The 20,952-nt window shown below is 46.3% G+C and overlaps 1 protein-coding gene across 2 annotated transcripts in view; it reads right to left on the minus strand.

The window, feature by feature from the left end:
• The window catches only part of LOC311239950 (ubiquitin carboxyl-terminal hydrolase 22), a 137,620-nt gene that overhangs the window by 24,721 nt on the left and 91,947 nt on the right, over positions 1-20,952 (minus strand). For both annotated transcript variants that reach the window (XM_084328396.1, XM_084328395.1), the window contains 3 exons: positions 16,709-16,868; positions 12,149-12,254; positions 5,563-5,721 (listed from right to left, as the gene is read on the minus strand). In XM_084328396.1, coding sequence (XP_084184522.1) covers positions 5,563-5,721; positions 12,149-12,254; positions 16,709-16,868 — 425 coding nt within the window. The remainder of the gene's footprint in view (positions 1-5,562; positions 5,722-12,148; positions 12,255-16,708; positions 16,869-20,952) is intronic.

Raw genomic sequence — 20,952 nt, forward strand, 5'->3', positions numbered from 1 at the left:
AGGACCGTCATGTGCCACTTCAGATTTTCCGTTAAGAGTCGCCTACGGTGGGACTGTCGCTTTCAATAGCTGGTCCCTGTAGGATAACGTTTGAAAAGGGGGCCACAGTTCAGGGGCCACGGCTTGGGGTCGTAGTGTAAAAGGCCCCGTCACACGCTGCCAGGGTTCCCACAGACATTGCTAAATGAAATTCAAGGACTTTCAAGTACTTTTCCAAGCACTATATTTCATTTTAAAAGGGCATTTGAAAGGATACAATTAACTTTTAAATACTGTTTTTTTAGAGAAAAAGAAAAAAAACGGATCCAATATTTATGGCTTAAAACCAATTTCCGACAATTAGTTACACTTTAAATAAAACATTTTTTAAAACTTTCAATGCAAGCACTTTAAGCACTTCAAGGACCTTGTGCGAACCCTGCATGCTGCGGTCGCAACGCACGCACCGTAGAGCGGTCGAGTCCACTGCTGCTGCTGGGAACCATTACAACTCATAGTAGTCTATTTGGCGAGCGCCAAGGTCACCAGGCATTCAATGGTTTTAATGGGAATCTTTCATTGGTGCAATTGAAGTGGGAAGGCCATCTTCTCATTTCATGCAAACCCTTGGCTACACAACTGTTAACTTATTTTATAGCCTTTCGAGAGAAAAAGCTAGCCACCCATTTAGGACTATAGTTATACTGCAGTTATGCTAATCAGCATCCACCCGCTTTAGCTCTAGATTTACCACTAAACGCCACAAAATGAACTCTCAGCCTACGTAGTTTTTGTTTCTACTGAACTCAACATTAGGCTATTGCTGGGGGACAACAGTGGCTCAGGAGGTAGAGCACTCGTCTGGTAATCGGAATGTTCCCGGTTCAATTCCCACTCCTCCCGGGCAGCATGTCGAAGTGTCCTTGAGCAAGACACTTAACGCCTAATTGCTCCCGATGAGCAGGTTGGCACCTTGCATAGTTACCGTCGGTGTGTGAATGTGTCAGTGAATGTGTGAATGTGAGGAACAAATTAAGCGCTATATAAATGTGCCATTTACCATTTATTGCTCTTGAGGACAGATTTCATGATCATTTTATGTCCAGGAAAAGGCATTAAGAACACATTGGTGGATGAAACGGGGGGGGGGGTTGATTTGAACACCAGACTAAAAGATAAACGGCAAATTGGAAAGAGACAGTGACAGTGATGTCAGCCCCTCCCACCCAATAGGACCCAAGGTGCCTCAATGAATTACAATGACAAGTGGGATTATTCTAATGATGTACCGACTATATTTGATTAGATGTGAGAGTTTTTGTTCATTTTGGCACAAGATTACTGTTGTGTTTTATATAGGCCTATTTATATGCCTATTTTCAGAAATTAGGCCATTTCCGTTATTGCCCAGTATGCTTAACCCCTAGTACCCATCTAGGAATTGGCTTCAGAAAAATAATGACTAAAACTGAAACTCTCTGGGTGCTCCAGGAAGTGCTAGCGCTCTCCGTGGAGCTGAAAAGAGCAGGGAGAGATTGAAACTGTGCTACGATTAGGCTCCATGTGTACAGGCCAACACCTAATGCTGTTGAAATAGTCTTTGTTACACCTCTGCACCATAGACCTGCTAAACAAATGTCAATAATGTCTCCTTCAGTTAGTTCTAGTTGTAGGCTTAAAAGGAACACGCCAACATTTTGGGAAATTAGCTTACAGTCTTCTCCAGAGAGAGACAAGAAGACACCAGTGTCCTCTCTGTGTACGTTCAGTAGAAAGCTATCTGGCTGCACGTTAGCCTAGCTTAGCACAATGAATGGAAGCGGACATGGCCGGTTAGCCCTCGGGAGAGGTGTTAGTTGGACAATGCCTATAGGCTAACCGGCACTGTCCGCTTCCATTCATTGTGCTAAGCTAGGCTAACATGCAGTCAGATAGCTTTCTACTGATAGCTAAATGTTGGCGTGTTCCTTTAAGCAATGCTTTAATGTTGTTCATAGCCAGGAAAGGAGCCGTTTGTTCCGTCCTGTCCTTGGCGTAGGGTGTTCTGCGCTGCAGGTTATATTGGCCAAATTAGTAGACTATTCTTTGCAGCCTGGGTATAAATACACCTGTGTTGATAAGAATATTTTCATCTTTATATTCACAAGTAGCACAGGGGTGTATTTAACCGCACAAAGAAACAAAAGCCTATTCTCAACAATAGGCATGGCCCTACCTTGGTACTTTTTAAATTGATCTGAAGGCTCATCTTATTCATGAAAACAATAATCTCCTCTCACTCGCGCCGTACCCATGTGCATGCACGCTCCACTTACGTTATCCAGATCTAGTTGAACCTAGAATTGCTAACAAACTGAATAAATGATTGAAACTTAATAGCTATTATTAGCTTGCAAATGAGTCATTATTTTAATTAATTTCACATAACTACAGTTCTCTCGGTGGAAATAATAGTCTTGCGTGAGACCAGTGAAGGTGAGGTGTTGTTCCTCGTTTCTCCAATAGTCCAGGACCAGTTTAGCCTACAATTGCCAATTTTACAAACGCTTATGGGGTGAATAATTAATGAAATCCTAATATATGTAATTTCAATCTAAATAAATAAATCATTAATAAGCCAATTTTCCATAAATTACGCCTCCTTAGCCACCTCTTAAACAGCCCTCCTTCATTGACTCACCAGAGAATGAACAGAAGTGCATCTACAACAACATATCGAGCTGGTGCACACACTGAATAGATAAACAAAACTACCAATTAAGCTAATGACCTCAGGAAGACGCACCTTCTGTAGGCATTATTATGTGTCCGGCGTGCAAAATCATTTGTATTTTTAATGTCGCCCTCCTTGGTAATTGAGTTTGCCACCCCTGTTTTAGACCAAACCACTTTAGGGGGAGGGGGGGGGGGGTGCAGCACAAGCTAAATCACATTGTGGTGATACCATAGGTAAATCACCCGCACCCTTGATGTCTTGGTCTGGCCCCGGGAGAGAGTTTAGCCTAGTTGTCGGTCTAACAGTGTAGACAGGAGTGTGAAATAGGTCTGGAAATCCACCCAGTCCATTGTTGATGATGATGATGATGATGATTTGGTCGAACACTATGCAGACTGACGAAAGCTGCAAACAATAATTATCTTCTCAGGTTGGAAGAATGTGGCTGCTGTTGCAAGACATTAAGGGGGCGACAGTGGCTCAGGAGGTAGATCAGTCGTCTGGTAATCAGAAGGTCCCCGGTTTGATTCTGGCTCCTCCCGGCCAGCGTGTCGAAGTGTCCTTGAGCAAGACACTTAACCCCCAACTGCTCCCGATGAGCAGGTCGGCACCTTGCGTGGTCGCCTCCGCCGTCGGTGTGTGTGAACGGGTGAATGTGAAGCATAGGTTGTAAAGCACTATATTATAAATGCAGTCCATTTACCATTTGCATGAAAACCTTGTAGCCTACACCCTACATGGTAACATTATTGGCTTGGAATAAATGTCCTCACATGGTTACAGATCATATGGATCAATAGCCTAATCACCCTATGGTCATAATTACCGTCAAAAGGTCCAACCATTAAATCCTGAACATGGAACATTTAAAAATCAGCTAGAATGTTGGCTTATCCCGTTTTCTTTGGGACAAAATCAGAAATAGGCCGAGCGATGTGCAGCCATGTTCACGACACAACAGCTAGTCTCTACAGGCAGAGGGGGAGCAGAGGGAGAACGCTTGGCGCAGTCTGTGACCCGATGTCAGTCGTTTCAACTGTGGTCCGTCGGCCCCCCGAGCGTCTGCACTCAGAGTTGGTCACAGATTGGGACGAGATGGGGGGGATGACTCAACGAGGCGGGAGGGGATAAGATGAGGGAGGAGACGGGGGAGGGGACGAGGGACAGGAGGGGAGACGGGGGAGGGGCAGGAGGGGAGACGGGGGAGGGGACGAGGGACAGGAGGGGAGAAGGGGGAGGGGACGAGGGACAGGAGGGGAGAGGGGACGAGGGACAGGAGGGGAGAGGGGACGAGGGACAGGAGGGGAGAAGGGGGAGGGGACGAGGGACAGGAGGGGAGAAGGGGGAGGGACAGGAGGGGAGACGGGACAGGAGGGGAGAGGGGACAAGGGACAGGAGGGGAGAGGGGACAAGGGACAGGAGGGGAGAGGGGACAAGGGACAGGAGGGGAGAGGGGACAAGGGACAGGAGGGGAGAGGGGACGAGGGACAGGAGGGGAGAGGGGATGAGGGACAGGAGGAGAGAGGGGACGAGGGACAGGAGGGGAGAGGGGACGAGGGACAGGAGGGGAGAGGGGACGAGGGACAGGAGGGGAGAGGGGATGAGGGACAGGAGGAGAGGGGACGAGGGACAGGAGGGGAGGGACAGGAGGGGAGAGGGGACAAGGGACAGGAGGGGAGAGGGGACAAGGGACAGGAGGGGAGAGGGGACGAGGGACAGGAGGGGAGAAGGGACGAGGGACAGGAGGGGAGAAGGGGGAGGGGACGAGGGGCAGGAGGGGAGAAGGGGGAGGGACAGGAGGGGAGAAGGGGGAGGGGACGAGGGACAGGAGGGGAGAGGGGACGAGGGACAGGAGGGGAGAAGGGGGAGGGGACGAGGGACAGGAGGGGAGAGGGGACGAGGGACAGGAGGGGAGAGGGGACGAGGGACAGGAGGGGAGAGGGGATGAGGGACAGGAGGGGAGAAGGGGGAGGGGACGAGGGACAGGAGGGGAGAGGGGACGAGGGACAGGAGGGGAGAGGGGACGAGGGACAGGAGGGGAGAAGGGGGAGGGGACGAGGGGCAGGAGGGGAGAAGGGGGAGGGACAGGAGGGGAGAAGGGACGAGGGACAGGAGGGGAGAAGGGGGAGGGGACGAGGGACAGGAGGGGAGAAGGGGGAGGGGACGAGGGGCAGGAGGGGATAAGGGGGAGGGGACGAGGGACAGGAGAGGAGAAGGGGGAGGGGACGAGGGGCAGGAGGGGATAAGGGGGAGGGGACGAGGGGCAGGAGGGGAGAGGGGACGAGGGGCAGGAGGGGAGAAGGGGGAGGGGACGAGGGACAGGAGGGGATAGGGGGCAGGAGGGGAGAGGGGATGAGAGGCAGGAGGGGAGAAGGGGGAGGGACAGGATAGGAGAGGGGACGAGGGGCAGGAGGGGAGAAGGGAGAGGGACGAGGGACAGGAGAGGGACGAGGGGACGAGGGACAGGAGAGGGACGAGGGACAGGAGAGGGACGAGGGGACGAGGGACAGGAGAGGGACGAGGGGACGAGGGACAGGAGAGGGACGAGTGGGGGGGGGGGGAGAGGGACAGGAGGGGACGAGGGACAGGAGAGGGACGAGGGACAGGAGAGGGACGAGGGGACGAGGGACAGGAGAGGGACGAGGGGACGAGGGACAGGAGAGGGACGAGTGGGGGGGGGGGGAGAGGGACAGGAGGGGACGAGGGACAGGAGAGGGGAGAGGGGACGAGTGGGGGGGGGGGGGGGGGGGAATGTGATGACTGGGATTATTTTTATTATTCGATTTTTCTTTTTTTGATTAAAATGTCGTTGTTTATTTGTTGCTTTTTTGTTTCGGAGAGGCTGGTGACGGACGGAGGGGCCGTACCTGCGCAGGCAGTCTGTGAGCGTGGTGGACCCCGACAGGTGACTCTCCCCGTTGATGGCGCTGCCGTCGCCTCCGGGGCTCAGCGGCCAGAAGGGCGTCGAGGAGCCGGGCAGGTCCAGGCTGATGTCCCAGAACGGGTCTATCGTCGTGGAGACACCGCTGGAGAGAGAGGAGGACACATTAGATAAGATGAGATGTTCCTTTATTGATCACCTTGTGGGGAAATGTAGGAGGCGTCATAGCAGTGTGGGGGAGGGGAGGGACACGTATGGGCAGGGTAATAGTAGAGACATAAATACAGGCAATACAAATTATAGTACAGTAGACACGTTAAAATAAGCACGGTACACAATATAATTAACTGTGATCAAAGGTGCAGATGAGGGTCTGTGAGCCCCATCAGTTATATTATACATTACAATAAATATGGTTACAATAAAATATGGTCAATTAGTAAAGGGAAGAGTTTTGGCCGGGACAGAACGTAAACTCCGGGGAATTTGTGTCTTCAATATCACAAACGATCTGTTAAAGGGGTAAAACTATGGAATATCTGTGACAACAAACAAAAAATTTGTAGTTCGATACATACATTTAAGAAATTATTCAAATATAAGGTGAAACAAATGTAAAACCTTATTATAATCGTAATTATATTTTATTACAAGATAACTATTAAAATAGTGACCCAAAAAAAATAAGAAAATGTGTATAGGTTTTGAATGTTACTGTATAAACTGTACACTAAAACTATGAAACTTTCGTAACCTTTTGTTTTTGCAAAATCATGTACTGAATTATGTTTGTTTTTGTTTTATTAATAATGTAATGTAAAAAGGCAATATGGTAAGCCTCGGCTTCAGCCTACACATTTTCTCTCTTTTTTTAATACATTTCCTACTACTGTACATTGCATTGTAAAAGAAGACCCAAAAAAAAAAAATATATATATATATATATATATATATATATATATATATATATATATATATATATATATATATATATATCAGTCTAGAGCCCTTTTCGGACAGTTGCTCTTGGGAGGAAGAGCGGTCGTCTGGTAATCCGGAGGTACCCGGTTCGATTCCCGCTCCTTCCCAGGCAGCGTGTGTGTCGATTCTGTCGTCAAGTTTCCTTGGGCAAGACACTTAACCCCCTAATTGCTCCCGATGAGCAGGTTGGCACCTTGCCCGGTCGCCTCCTCCATCGGTGTGTGAATGGGTAAAATGTGAGGGACAAAAATGGTAAAGCACTTTGGATAAAAGCCGCTCTATAAATGCATCATTTACAGTGTGCAGAGAATCATGTGGGGGAGTGTTGCCTTTTCAGAACGCATAGCACACATCACGCAATTCTCTAGGGCCGACGTGTTTCGGACGTATGGAAATACCACGCTTGGTTTAGGTAGAGAGAGGGTGTGATGAGCGAACAGCTTCATATATCTCACCCTCCCTCAGTCAGAACGTGCTTCATATTTCTCATCCTTCCTCAGTCAGACAGTGCTTCATATCTTATCCTTCCTCAGTCAGTCAGTGCTTCATATTTCTCATCATTCCTCAGTCAGAACGTGCTTCATATCTTATCCTTCCTCAGACAGAACGTGCTTCATATTTCTCATCCTCCCTCAGTCAGACAGTGCTTCATATCTCTCAACCTTCCTCAGTCAGAACGTGCTTCATATTTCTCATCCTCCCTCAGTCAGACAGTGCTTCATATATCTCACCCTTCCTCAGTCAGAACGTGCTTCATATTTCTCATCCTTCCTCAGTCAGACAGTGCTTCATATCTTATCCTTCCTCAGTCAGTCAGTGCTTCATATTTCTCATCATTCCTCAGTCAGAACGTGCTTCATATCTTATCCTTCCTCAGACAGAACGTGCTTCATATTCTCACCCTTCCTCAGTCAGACAGTGCTTCATATCTCTCAACCTTCCTCAGAAAGACATCGCTTCATATCTCTCATCATCCCTCAGTAAGACAGCCCATCATCTTGATTTGATATTTCAAAGATGTCCCGTTGCGCAAAAGCGGAACTATTCAATAAATGATGACCACTTAATAATTGTTTCATACGGGCTAAAAACACTGAAGCAGACATTTAATATGAACGTACGACTCGGCTGCATATAGGTCAGTGTCTCTCCGAGGCGTGCGCCGCCACACAGTGACTTCTGGAACACATCGGGCCTCACCTCACAAACTCACTCAAATATTGATGAGACGAAAGCCCCGTGTGTCAGGAATGAAATTGAAGAGAATGAAGATATATACAGATTTACATTTTATCGCCATCTGTATGCAATATTGTATGGAACATGGTTAGTCTCTATATTAATCAACATGGTTGTGTATGGAATATGGTTAGTCTATATTAACACATTCCCGGCCATTCACGTATATATACGTTTTTAACTCGTTTTTTCTTTTATTCGATTTGAATATCCTATTCAATGTCACAGAGCTGTATTTTGGCTGGAAAAGGCATATTGGGACTCGGAAAGTGCAGTACCGGCCAGATCCTGGTATTGGCGCTGTCTCAAGAATGCAGTTTCCCCTGTTGCACACTTGGCATCACATTTGTTTCGCTCCGGGCGGACTTTTTCTGTTAGTCTGAAGCGAGGGCTTCACCCGATCGCCTGGAATACTTTTCATTATGAATTCATTATGCTGTAACGGAATATGGCATCAGCCAATGGACTATATGATCTAGCAGATGGCGATCAAATAACTGGGAAATTCTTTTTGGAATCCAACCGGCCACAGGTAAAAGCGATTTGACGTACATTTCAGCCTGATCGGGCCTTGTTCTCATAGCCATTCCCCTGATCAGCATATGTTGTTGTAATAACGAATGCCATTATTGGTAATCAATCGGGGTGTAACGATGCATCGATTAATCAAAATGCATCGATTCTAATGTGTTGCATATTTGCATATTTTTTTTATGTGTATTGCTTTTATTGACCTATAGTCCATTCATGCTGAGTGAATCAGTTCCCCCAGCCACATTTGTGTATTCAAATTGTTTTGGGGAATTAACTGATAGAAAATGTATCGAATATTAATCGAAGCGAATCGAATCGTGGTCAAATGAAGAGATTTCATGATGCATTGAATCGTTGCCTGAATAACCGTAATCGAAATTAATCGTTGTGAGGTCGCATCGTTACACCCCTAGTAATCAATAATCAGAAACGACTTCCCCCGCCCCCCCTTTCATGCATTCATGGTGGAACATGATACCGATCATATGCATTTAGATTTTTAACTGTAGCTTGTGTAGGGCCGAAACGGCAAACGATTTAACGTTATTAGTAGGGCTGTCAGTTTATCGTGTTAATTAGATTAATTAATTACATAGCAAATTATCGCGTTATGAAAATTAACTAAATTAAAATAAATTATATATTTTTTTTTATCTCATTCATTCCACAAGAACGTAGAATACACATTTACAGACTTTTTTAATGTGGTCCATTTGCATGTTCTTGGTATCTGATTCTAGGGACATCTATGGATCTCAGGGAATGTATTCCCAGTGTCAGAAATACTGTGTCTGTTACAAGGCTTGAGTAAATTGTAATGAACCAAATGAGAATATCAATAACATTTTTTTTATCTTTAGCTGTGAATAACACCATGCTAAAATTGACCAGACCTGAAAAATCTAAGCAAATTAATAAATGGAAAATTATTAAACAGAAGGTTTTGTAGATACAGTACTGAATTCTGCCATCCGGACACATGCAATTTGAAATATGATTATAGAATATAGAATATAAGGCATAAAATGGTTATGCGATTAAAATGCGATTAAATAATTACAAATCCTGTAATTAATTAGATACATTTTTTTAATCGCCTGACAGCACTAGTTATTAGCTTAGCGCCTTATAACTAGCCTTGCAGGAATTATCCCAGACCATTCCGATATAACGTTCATATTCATCATGGTATAAAACAGGAACGTATTGATGAAAAAATTATTTCTTTATGGCATATTGAACGGAAGGTTCATACTGTCAATTGACAATGACAATGGATACATAGCTATAATATAAAATATAGATTCACTCGGCAAATATCAGTCTAGCTTAGCCTTTTCCCTCCACTAATATCAGTCTAGCTTAGCCTTTTCACTCAGTTAATATCAGTCCATGTTAGCCTTTTCACTCCGCTAATATCAGTCTAGCTTAGCCTCATCACTCAGTTAACCTAAGGGAGTCCATCCCCTGTCTTCTAGGCCAGCGGTTCTCAACAGGGGTGCCGCAGAGAGCTGCCAGGGGTGCGTTGAGATTAAAATAAATAAATAAAAAACATTCTAAAGTGCCATCTGTTGCAGCTACACTGTTTTCCATGAAAAAAAACATATTTGGATAAGTTTGACAATTTCTCAAAATCTGAAAATCATTATTTAATAAAACACAGAAAAGGATCACCAAGTTACTCTGGATAAAAAAAAACTTTACAGACAACATTGAGACAAAGCTTCCTGACACATCTCCATCCAAACTCTTGGAAGAACTCATTGAAATCTCATCTGATACCACCTGGAGAGCTAGTTTCAGAGTGTGGTGCTGAGTACCAAGTATCTCATGATGCAGCAGTTAAGGTGTTGATACCATTCAGCACCACATATCTGTGTGAAGCTGGCTTTTCATCCATGACAGCTCTGAAAACAAAATGTAGGGCCAAGTTGAGCCTTGAGGATGACATGCGTGTTGCCTTCTCAAAGATCTCCCCACGTATTTACCGTATTATTAGCCAGCAGCAAGACCTCGCATTGAGCTAGAAATGTCGACTGAGTGAACAAGTGCTTATTTTCTGTATTTATTTATATTTTTTGAGAAATGGTAACTTGGTGATCATTTTCTGTATTTAAAAAAAATATTCTGTTGTTGAGAAATGGTCAAACTTATCCAAATATGCTATTTTTATGGAGAACAGTGCAGCTGCAACAGATAGCACTTTAGTGATTATTTTCTGTATTTAAAAAAAAATACATGATTTTCATTTTTTGAGAAATGGTCACACATCCAAATATGCTATTTTTATGGAAAAGTGTGCAGCTGCAACAGATAGCACACTTAGCAGATAGATTTTCTGTAATTTTATTTAAAGAAATATGCTATTTGATTTACTACTACAAGCAGTGTAATGTCAACAGTACTAAGCCATTTAGACCTGAAACACCCGTTAATAATGCATTATATAGCCTGCAGTGCATATACACACAAATGTGTTTCCCGGTTTCTTAAATAAACATTATTTTGAAAGCAAGCACTTTTGTCATCATTGTAGCAAAAAAGACGGGACCGGAAAAGTCTTTATCGTATGTAGGGGTGCCCTGGAATATGTTATTGAACACCGGGGTGCCTTGGCAGCAGAACGGTTGAGAACCCCTGTTCTAGGCTTCATACATCAGTCATGCCTTGGCTCTGTGGGCGTCGTCTGATTCACTTCAGTACTTCGCACTACGGTCGGAATGACCCATCGGAATCGCAGGCCAATGCTGAACCTGCACACCACACCTATTATATTCTAGCACCCTCTCTCTGTGGTGTTCTGTGCAGCTAGGTAGCGCCACACTGGGCTTGGGCCGCCTGGGCGAGGGAGGTGCTTTTTTACAGTTCAGTGCAGCATGCTAGTGATAATGTGGCAGGACAGCTGTTGGGTGGAGAGAGGGGGGGGGTGTAGAGAGAGAGAGAGAGAGAGAGCTGGGTTGTGCCGCTGTCTAGACAACCCCCCCCCCCTCCTCCTCCTCCACCACCACCACCACCCTCGCCCTCCCAGCGGCTCCGCAGGGATCAGGCCTTTAAATAAGAGCAGCGGAGAGGAGAGGAGAGGAGAGGAGAGAGGACAGAGCCAGCGGCTCACGAGCCCTGGGAGGGGGGGGGTCCGGGGGTGTAGTGTCCACACTCATCAGGCCACCGCAGAGAGGTGAGAATGGCGGGGGGGGGGGGGGGGGGGGAGAAGGAGGACTGGATGGAGCAGCAGAGAGGGGGGGGAGAGGTGAGAATGGCGGGGGGGGGGGGGGGGAGAGGACTGGATGGAGCAGCAGAGAGGGGGGGGAGAGGTGAGAATGGCGGGGGGGGGGGGGGGGGAGAGGACTGGATGGAGCAGCAGAGAGGGGGGAGAGAGGTGAGAATGGCAGGGGGAGAGAAGAGGACTGGATGCAGCAGGGAGGGGGGAGAGAGGTGAGAATGGCGGGGGGGGGGGGGGGGGGACTGGATGCAGCAGCAGAGAGGGGGGAGAGAGGTGAGAATGGCGGGGGGGGGGGGGACTGGATGCAGCAGCAGAGAGGGGGAGAGAGGTGAGAATGGCGGGGGGGGGGGGGGGGGGACTGGATGCAGCAGCAGAGAGGGGGGAGAGAGGTGAGAATGGCGAAGGGGAGAGAGGACTGGATGGATGAGGGAACTGGGGCACTGAGACAATGGTTCATTCTCAGTCGTTCCTGGTTCTCTCTCTCTGTCATTTCTGTCCATCTCCCTCCCTCCCTCCCTCCCTCCCTCCCTCCCTCCCTCCCTCCCTCCCTCCCTCCCTCCCTCCCTCCCACACACAAACAAACACATCCAGCCCTTACTGGCAAACTTGACAGGTGACATCTGATTGCAGGCCGCCAGTGAAGATTTGGTCAATGATGCAGTTACAGTGGTTCGGATTGTTGGCCTTCTTCCCGTTGTCGTCTCCTGGGGAGCGAGAGAGAGAGAGAGAGAGAGAGAGAGAGAGAGAGAGAGAGAGAGAGAGAGAGAGAGACATTAATACAAACACACACAGTCAGATCAAACAGACAGTCTCTTTAGCACCTCTGAAGGACTCTCTCTCTCTCTCTCTCTCTCTCTCTCTCACTCCCTCAGTGTCTCCCTGCAGTGAAAGCCTGTCCGTCTGACACCTCTAAACTCCCCGGCTCCTCTCGGGCCAATCGGTGCACGGCTTACTGCGGGGTGTGTGTGTGTGTGTGTGTGTGTGTGTGTGTGTGTGTGTGTGTGTGTGTGTGTGTGTGCGCTGCGGCGGGGGATCTATTGACATTCCCCACACTGCTCACGGCTACCCCCGGTACGCGCCGCTGTCAGGTCTCCTTTGGTAGGTTTCCAGTGAGGCGAGGCGCACTGGTGCATTGTGGGTAGGAGCCCGAGACACGGCTCCACATACTGAACCGGGGAGACGTATGTATGTATGTGTGCACTACGGAGGAGGAGGAGAGGAGCAGAGATGAGCAGAGGGGAGGAGAGGAGCAGAGATGAGGAGAGAGGAGACGTATGTGTGTGTGCACTACGGAGGAGGAGGAGGAGAGGAGCAGAGATGAGCAGAGGGGAGGAGAGGAGCAGAGATGAGGAGAGAGGAGACGTATGTGTGTGTGCACTACGGAGGAGAGGAGGAGAGGAGAGGATGAGCAGAGAGGAGGAGCAGAGATGAGGAGAGAGGAGACGTATGTGTGCACTATGGAGGAGAGGAGAGGAGAGGATGAGCAGAGAGGAGAGGAGCAGAGATGAGGAGAGGAGCAGAGATGAGAGGAGGAGAGAGGATGAGCAGAGATGAGGAGAGGAGAGAGAGGATGAGCAGAGAGGAGAGGAGCAGAGATGAGGAGAGGAGGAGAGAGGATGAGCAGAGAGAGGATGAGCAGAGAGGAGCAGAGATGAGGAGAGGAGGAGGGAGGGGATGAGCAGAGAGAGGATGAGCAGAGAGGAGCAGAGATGAGGAGAGGAGGAGGGAGAGGATGAGCAGAGATGAGGAGAGGAGAGAGAGGATGAGCAGAGAGGAGCAGAGATGAGGAGAGGAGGAGGGAGAGGATGAGCAGAGATGAGGAGAGGAGAGAGAGGATGAGCAGAGAGGAGAGGAGCAGAGATGAGGAGAGAGGAGGAGACGTATGTATGTACTACGGAGGAGGAGAGGAGGAGCAGAAGTATGTATGTGTGCACTATGGAGGAGAGGAGACACTGTTCACTGCAGTCCCTGCCGACTCTTACTAGTTACGCTCTGAACACACACACCCTCTGCACCGTAACATAACAACACAATACACAAGACACTTTCTGTAAATAATTTACTATTTTATTTTACCGCATTTTATTTGATCTTACTACTACTACTACTTCGGATTCTAAACCTTCTGATTATTCTTATTGAACACCAGTGATGCCACAGATTACTTGTAAAAGTAATCCGATAACTGATTACCGATTACTCCTTTAAAAAGTAATCCAAGTTACTTTACTGATTACTTGATTATCAGAGTAACTTAGTTACTTTGAAAGTAACTAGGTTACGAAGTCGTCGTCGTTCCCCCAACAGTTTTTTTTAAACGCTTTATTGAAAGTGCATAAATTGTTTTTAACTTGTTTCTCTGCACATAACGTAAATTGTTAAACTAGTGCTTCAGCTTCTGTACCATCAAGTATGGTAAAGCAACAGTCTATGATGCTCACAGCATTAGAGCAGCCAGCCAGTGGTTGTACAAAACCAGTGTATCTATTCACATCTAACAAATGCAGGCTGAACTATTCAATTATATCAACTGTAACTATTAAATAGTTTTTATAAATGTCTCTCTATAAACATACAATCAGTCTCTCTTTAACATGTAAATTAACTGTAAATCTGGCAAATAAGAGCTTTTGCTCTGCCACCATCAAATATACATTAATCAATAGGGAAAGAAACAATCTCTCTCTTTTGCTGTTTGGCTGGCCTCCGAGTCCTCCTGTACCTAGTCGAAGCGTCGGCTAGTGTTGTGATTCCAGATGCTTTCAATGCAATTGGATGTGCTGTTTTTAGCGGTAGACAGTATTTTGACTGAGGCTACGTTTAAACGAGCGTTTTGGGGTGGAAGTCTGAACAAAAACCGCAAAAGTCTTCTTGCGGTTTCACTTCGTTTAGACAAGCGTTTTGGGGTGGAATTCTCAAGACGAACATAACAATGGAGCCCTGCTGTCACACGATTGGCGCATATGTCACATGACGTGCTGTGAAGACCCGCCCTACTCTGCCTCTGATTCGCAGACTGTGGATGGGGAATGTGATTGGGCCAAAGCAGAGTCACTCACAGACAGAGTCCAGTCACGCCGCGGGACACATTCTTGTGTAACCCTTTCACTGCCACACCACGTCACTCCATAATAATAATAAGAAAAACAGCTCAAAATGTATTTTTGACTGTCGAAAACGAAATAAAATACTGCATTCCGCCTGCATTATGAATTTATGATGAGATAGTAACGAAATAGTAACGCACAGCCACTTGGACAAGTAACTGCAATCAGATTACTGGCTTTTAAAGATTAACGCGTTAGATTACTATTTTCGGGGAAAAGTAATCAGATTACAATAACGCGTTACTTAGTAACGCGTTACCGGCATCACTGTTGAACACACACAACCCTGCACTGCACCGTAACATGCACATACACAAGCAAGACACTTTCTGTAAATAATTGACCATTTTATTTGATCTCATCTCATTTTATTACTTACTACTACTACTACTTATTGTTACAATTATTTTTTTGAACAAATGTTTTTTATTTTCCCTTTTTTAACACTTTAACTGCCGAAAACGCCGGAACTCGTCATTCCCCGCCATGCTCAAGTTGCCGAGGACGCCGTAACTCGTATTTGATATCAATATTTCAAAAATCTGTGATCGAAATCATATTTCCCCTCCGCAGCCTTGAAACAGTGCTGATCTCCTCTCAACCCTCTAGCGGTTCAAGAGCGCCATCTGGTGGCCGATCGGCAGATCGAAACCGGATATCAACCTTTGAACCGGCAGGACTCACTCTATTATGTGGTCCGGGCACTCGCTAATGTTAGAGAGACTCTGTCTTCACACAGTGAACATCGATCGGTGGAAATAACTCGAAAAAACAACATGATTTGGACGTATATACTATTATACAACCTGGAAATGGATCGGGTATTTCGACATCCCATAATGGAAAACTGTCTACTCCACGCTGATCGCCCAACGGCCCGAGGAGACTGGGGTGAGTTTTAGCGTGTAGTATTACCGTGTTCGATATAAACTGCTATGATGAACATATGACCCACATTAGATTAATGGTATAACGTTGCCCACGGAATTATAAATGCCCCCTCGCCCATCCGGTCAACATCAGATGACGTGTAGTAACTCCTAGAAGTACATCCAGTTGAAATTTTTTATCTCGCACAGATTCCTACCAAACTGTATTTAATCATCAATATAATGCATTTGGGGCTATAAATCACGTTCTGGAGAAAGCTGCAGAAAGAGATGAAAACATACTTATACTTTAGACCATATTTTAGTATGAATATGTGAATGAAAAAGTTTAACGTTGCTACACCATGAACAATACATATAGGACATTGAATGGGCCCTAATAATGGCAATCTAGCAATAGAATTTAAAAAGTTATAGCCCTGCAAAGAAGGGGAACTTCTCCATGTTAAATAGAGCTGGCAAGGGATGGTATATCATGAATTTAACCCATGGCAATCAAAGTGTTAACATGAAACTAGACAAACAATACAGTAACAGTAATAATCAGTGATAAATCACAGGACAATGACAGAAATAATAACAACAATAATGACAGTCCAGTAATTACATCAAAATAAATGTAGATTAAAAGACATAAAAATAATAAATACAATACATGTGCTCTTGCTCGCTCTTCCCCTTCCCTCCCCCTCCACCCCCCCCCCCTCAGGAATTGTTACAATTCTTGTATTAATTGTTGTTTCTTAATTGTGCACCGTTGAGTCTGTATTGTTGTGTATCTGACAAGTAAAGAACTTGTACGACTTGGCCAGTAGGACTTACTACTACCAGTGTCTTTACACCTATATCACTGTACATATTACCGGTAATACCACAACTCTGTACATACATCTGATTAGCACCATTACTCAGTAGTACTAATGTATATATTTTATACCCAGTTTAATCACCTGTACATTGTGTATTACTAGTATTGCACTGCTAGTCTGCTACATTTGTACTCTGGTTGGACGCCTCTTCTCGTTGTACTGTACTTGTTCTGTATTTGTTTCCACGGCTACATGGCTACTGTATATACAGTACATCCAGGCACACCACAACAGAAGAACCCTTTTCATTGGTCCAGAGAGGAGACGGAGGGGGGTGGGGGGTCATGCTCACGGGTGGTGTCCCCTTTGCAGTGCCGGTGCAGGACGTCCAGCGCGGCGATGAGGAACTCGTGGGCGTCCTGCTGCTCGTAGCCCGCTAGGTGGCGCGCGTGAGTCCACACCAGGTGCAGCAGCCGGAAGGGAATGTGGGGCGAGCGGTGGCCCGAGTAAAACTGGGAGGAGAGACGGAGGGGGGAGGAGAGAAGGGAGGGGGGCGGGGGGGGGAGGAGAGACGGAGGGGGGAGGAGGAGAGAAGGGAGGGGGGAGGAGAGAGGAGAGGATGGTAAATGGCTGCTTTTTTATATAGCAGCTTTTATCCAAAGCGCGTTACAATTTGTTCCTCACATTTTACCCATTCACTCACACATTCACACACCGACGGCGGAGGCGACCATGCAAGGTGCCAACCTGCTCATCGGGAGCAATTAGGGGTTAAGTGTCTTGCTCAAGGACACATCGACACACTGCCTGGGATTCGAGCCGGGAACCACCGGATTGCCAGACGACTGCTCTACCTCCCGTGCCCACTGTCCAAGAGGAGGAGCAGAGAGCAGATGAGACATCTCACAAGCACTTTTGGTGGACGACGTATTTATTTGGTGGTAACCAAAAAAATGTCTTCTCTTTTTAAATAAATCAAAACACCATAAAAACTACGAGTTCAGTTGAAACGGCAAATACCGTAATTCCTCTAATAGTAACCGGGTCTCAAATACAAGCCGGGTCTCTATTAATGGCCGGGTGCGCTCTTGAGCTAAGCAATTATAAGCCGGCCTCCTAATACAAGCCGGGTTACTAATATACTGAGCTGCATACTGAGCTAGTTACTTGATTTCACTTTGAAAACGTTGAAATGACCAGTGACCACCTGTAATTGCACTGTTTACTATTTCATACAGTACTTGGTTTCAATAAATGAACCCAGTACATTTTACTGGGTTCAAACTGACACAAAATGTTGATTTATTCATTATGATCCGTTTGAAAATTTGAAATATAGGCCTCCCTCTTATACAGGCCTCCTCCTAATACAAGCCTGGTACCCGCTACAGTTGAAACAAATACAAGCCGGGGTTACTATTAGAGGAATTACGGTACTCAAGTAATCCATTAATCACGCCCATCGCTAAACAATTTGTCTCTTGCATCTTGTTCCAACTGCTGGGAGCAGCAAACTGGAAGGAGGATTGGCCAAAGGAAGTGTTATTCAATGAATTATTTCACCCCATTTCCAACACGATATGTATGAATTCATCCACACGCCTGAGGCTCATGGCCACGGTGGTGTGTGTTTAGCTGGAAGCACATCCTCGTCACCCAGAGACAGAGAGGTGTGGGATGAGGAGGAGGAGATGAGATGAGAGGAGGGAGAAGAGCCCATCTGTAGTGGTGCAGAGTCTTGGGGTTGCCATGGGGATCGGATGAGTGACAACACAGGTCAGGGTGGAGGATGTGGTAGAGGAGAGTGGAGCTGAATGCAAGGAGCTGCTAGCGGTGAGCTAATGCCACGCTGTAGAGGGGAGCACTGTTGTTTTCACCACACTCAGGCGGCAATCATAGTAAAAAAAAAATATATTATATATATGTATAATACTACGAGTGCCCCCTTTGTCCAAGAGAAACACTGACTGGTGAAATGAGGCGTCTTCTGCAAAGATGATTGAATGTAGTTTGGTGAATCAATTTCACCAGTTAGTGTTTCTCTCGGACGTTGAGCAACGTGGCGATTATACGGCATTTTCAGGACCTCAACCTAGGGCCCCCAACAGACCGGCCCTGCACACACACACACACACCTCTGAAGTCTGATTGAGCTGTATGAGGGGGGGGGGGGGGGGGGGGGGGGGGGTGCCACACAGGTGTCTTATCTTGAATCTTACAGACTCTTTGGTCCTCTGCGCCCGTTTGAAGCGTACGCCGGCGAAAACAAAGAGGGGGGGGGGGGGGGGGGGGGAGACAGAGGGGCCGATCAAAGGAGGTCCGCAGAGACTGCGACGGCTCCTTCTGCTGCCGACGTGAGTCGGGAACAACACAACGAGGAGAGAAAAGGATTGGAGGAGGGAACGGAGCGTGTCGAGGACAAGCCACTGTGCTTTAGCTAAAGTGTCGGTCACGAACGAAGAAGAGACTCTTAGGAGCGAACGGCGGGAGCCGGCTCCTGCCTGGGAGCAGATTTGTTTTTGTTTTGTGTGGAGTATGATGAGTATGTCTCTCTTTTTTTTTTTTTTTTTTTGTCTTTTCCCCCCTCCATTTTTCCTCCGATTTTTCTCCCATCCCAATGTTAGTCGTATGCCAATTCCCAGTCCCTTCCTGGTCGCTGCGCACTTACCCCCCACAGTCAGATCATCTGGGAGAGTGGAGGCTACCACGTGCTTCCTCCGACACACGTCCAGCCAATCACCGCTTCTTTTCACCTGGCAGCGCGGACTCTCATTGAGAGGGCGTAGCGTGTGGGAGGACCACACTATCCCCCTCACGTCCAATCCGCGCTGAGCAGGCGCCCCGACCGAACTGTAGGAGTCGCTGTTTACAACGACCCGGACCCACCCCGCCAGCTTCTCCCACCCTCTGATACAGCCAATTGTATCAGTGCAGACGGCCAGCCAAGCTGGTGACAACCCCGGAGCTGTGAGCTGGATTCGAACAGGCAAATCCAGCTCAGCTCCGGGGCTGGTGACGAACGCAATCTCCGCTCGGCCACCTAACCGCCCCGAGTATGTCTCTCTTGAAAAAAGATAACATTCTGAAGTTACTAATGCAAAAAAGGAAGATCACTTTTAGTGCTAATGAAATAAGAGTAACAGAGGTCTGAACTTGAACTTGAACTTGTGTACTCCAATATTCCAGCATAGAGGTATAAGCTGGAAAACACAGCGGTGCCATAGCCTGAATACTATAAATAAATACGTCAGACAACATTATAAAGAGTCTGCACGGACAGCGGATCTATTTTATTGGCCTCTGCAGCAGAGTCGCGGTACAGAGTAGCTCACGTTTCACTTTCACCAAGAGTAGGTTTAACTAGGCGTGAGGGAGAGGGAGGAGGCTCCAGAGACGACACCATAGGCTACAAAACGCTCAACGGATAGAACATTTACAAAGGTATTACTGTCCATTGGTTTATTTTTCAATTAGAACATAATTTACTAGGGATGTCCGATATTGGCATTCAAATGTAATATCGAAAATTATCGGCATCAGTTAAAAAAAAAAAAAAAAAAAAAAAAAAAAAAAAAAAAAAAAAAGGTTTTACATTTATTTACCGGTAACCTTTATTTACCCAGGCAAGCGAGTAAGAACAAATTCTTATTTTATTTATTGTCAAAAGTATGCATAATGTTGTGTTAATTCCACAACAAGAGATATGTAATGTTAATTACCTGAAATTATTCCGTTTTTTGGGGGGGGGGGAAACCCCGCATATATCGGTATCTGTTGATATCAGTATCAGAAATTAAGAGTTGGACAATATCGGTATATCGATTATCGGTAAAAAAAAAAAGCCAATATCAAACATCCCTATAATTTACCATTTAAAGATCAAAGTAAGCCCTCTACAGACATCGAGCGTCATCTCATTAAATGTCCGGTGTCACCGATAACACCGGCGTTGTCGTGAGTTTATTAGTCACGGGAAATGTCACATCACCACGGCAACCCTACTTGATACTCCAGTCGGGAGGATGGACCGTCTGGTGTGGATCGTTTTTTTCCGAAAGTACGAGACAGTACGTGAACATTAATAAGAGACACAAGAAGGATCGTCATCATTTCACCGCACTTTGACGGAACGACCCGTCCTCTAGAACAGGGGTTCCCAAACTTTTCAGGCCAGGACCCAGAAAATAAGGCGTCAGAGAGCCGCGGCCCAATGCACATCGTCAGGCTTTTTTTTTCTTTTTTTTTGCCAGGCGGCCGATTTTTTAAGCCAAATATCACTTCAATCCTATTAAGTTAATTCAAGTTAGTTATTCATTTATATGTGCCATTTATGAGAGGGATAACTTGTTGCAAAATAATAATGATAATAATAATAGCCTCATTAAAATACTATTGTTGCTTCGGTTGTTTTCAGCGTTTTATGTGCATAATCTGTTATTTAGTTTGAAATGTTCATTGAAATAAGTAGATTTTTCGTTTTTGTTTATTTATTAAGTTAATATAAAACCATATAGTCACATTTTAGAATACAATAGAATCGAATTTTAGAATACAACTAGAAACACTGTCCTGGCCTGCTTCTAAGTTCAGTGACCT

This window comes from Notolepis coatsorum, assembly GCF_963971535.1.
Source record: "Notolepis coatsorum genome assembly, chromosome: 14".
Taxonomy (NCBI): Eukaryota; Metazoa; Chordata; class Actinopteri; order Aulopiformes; family Paralepididae; genus Notolepis; species Notolepis coatsorum.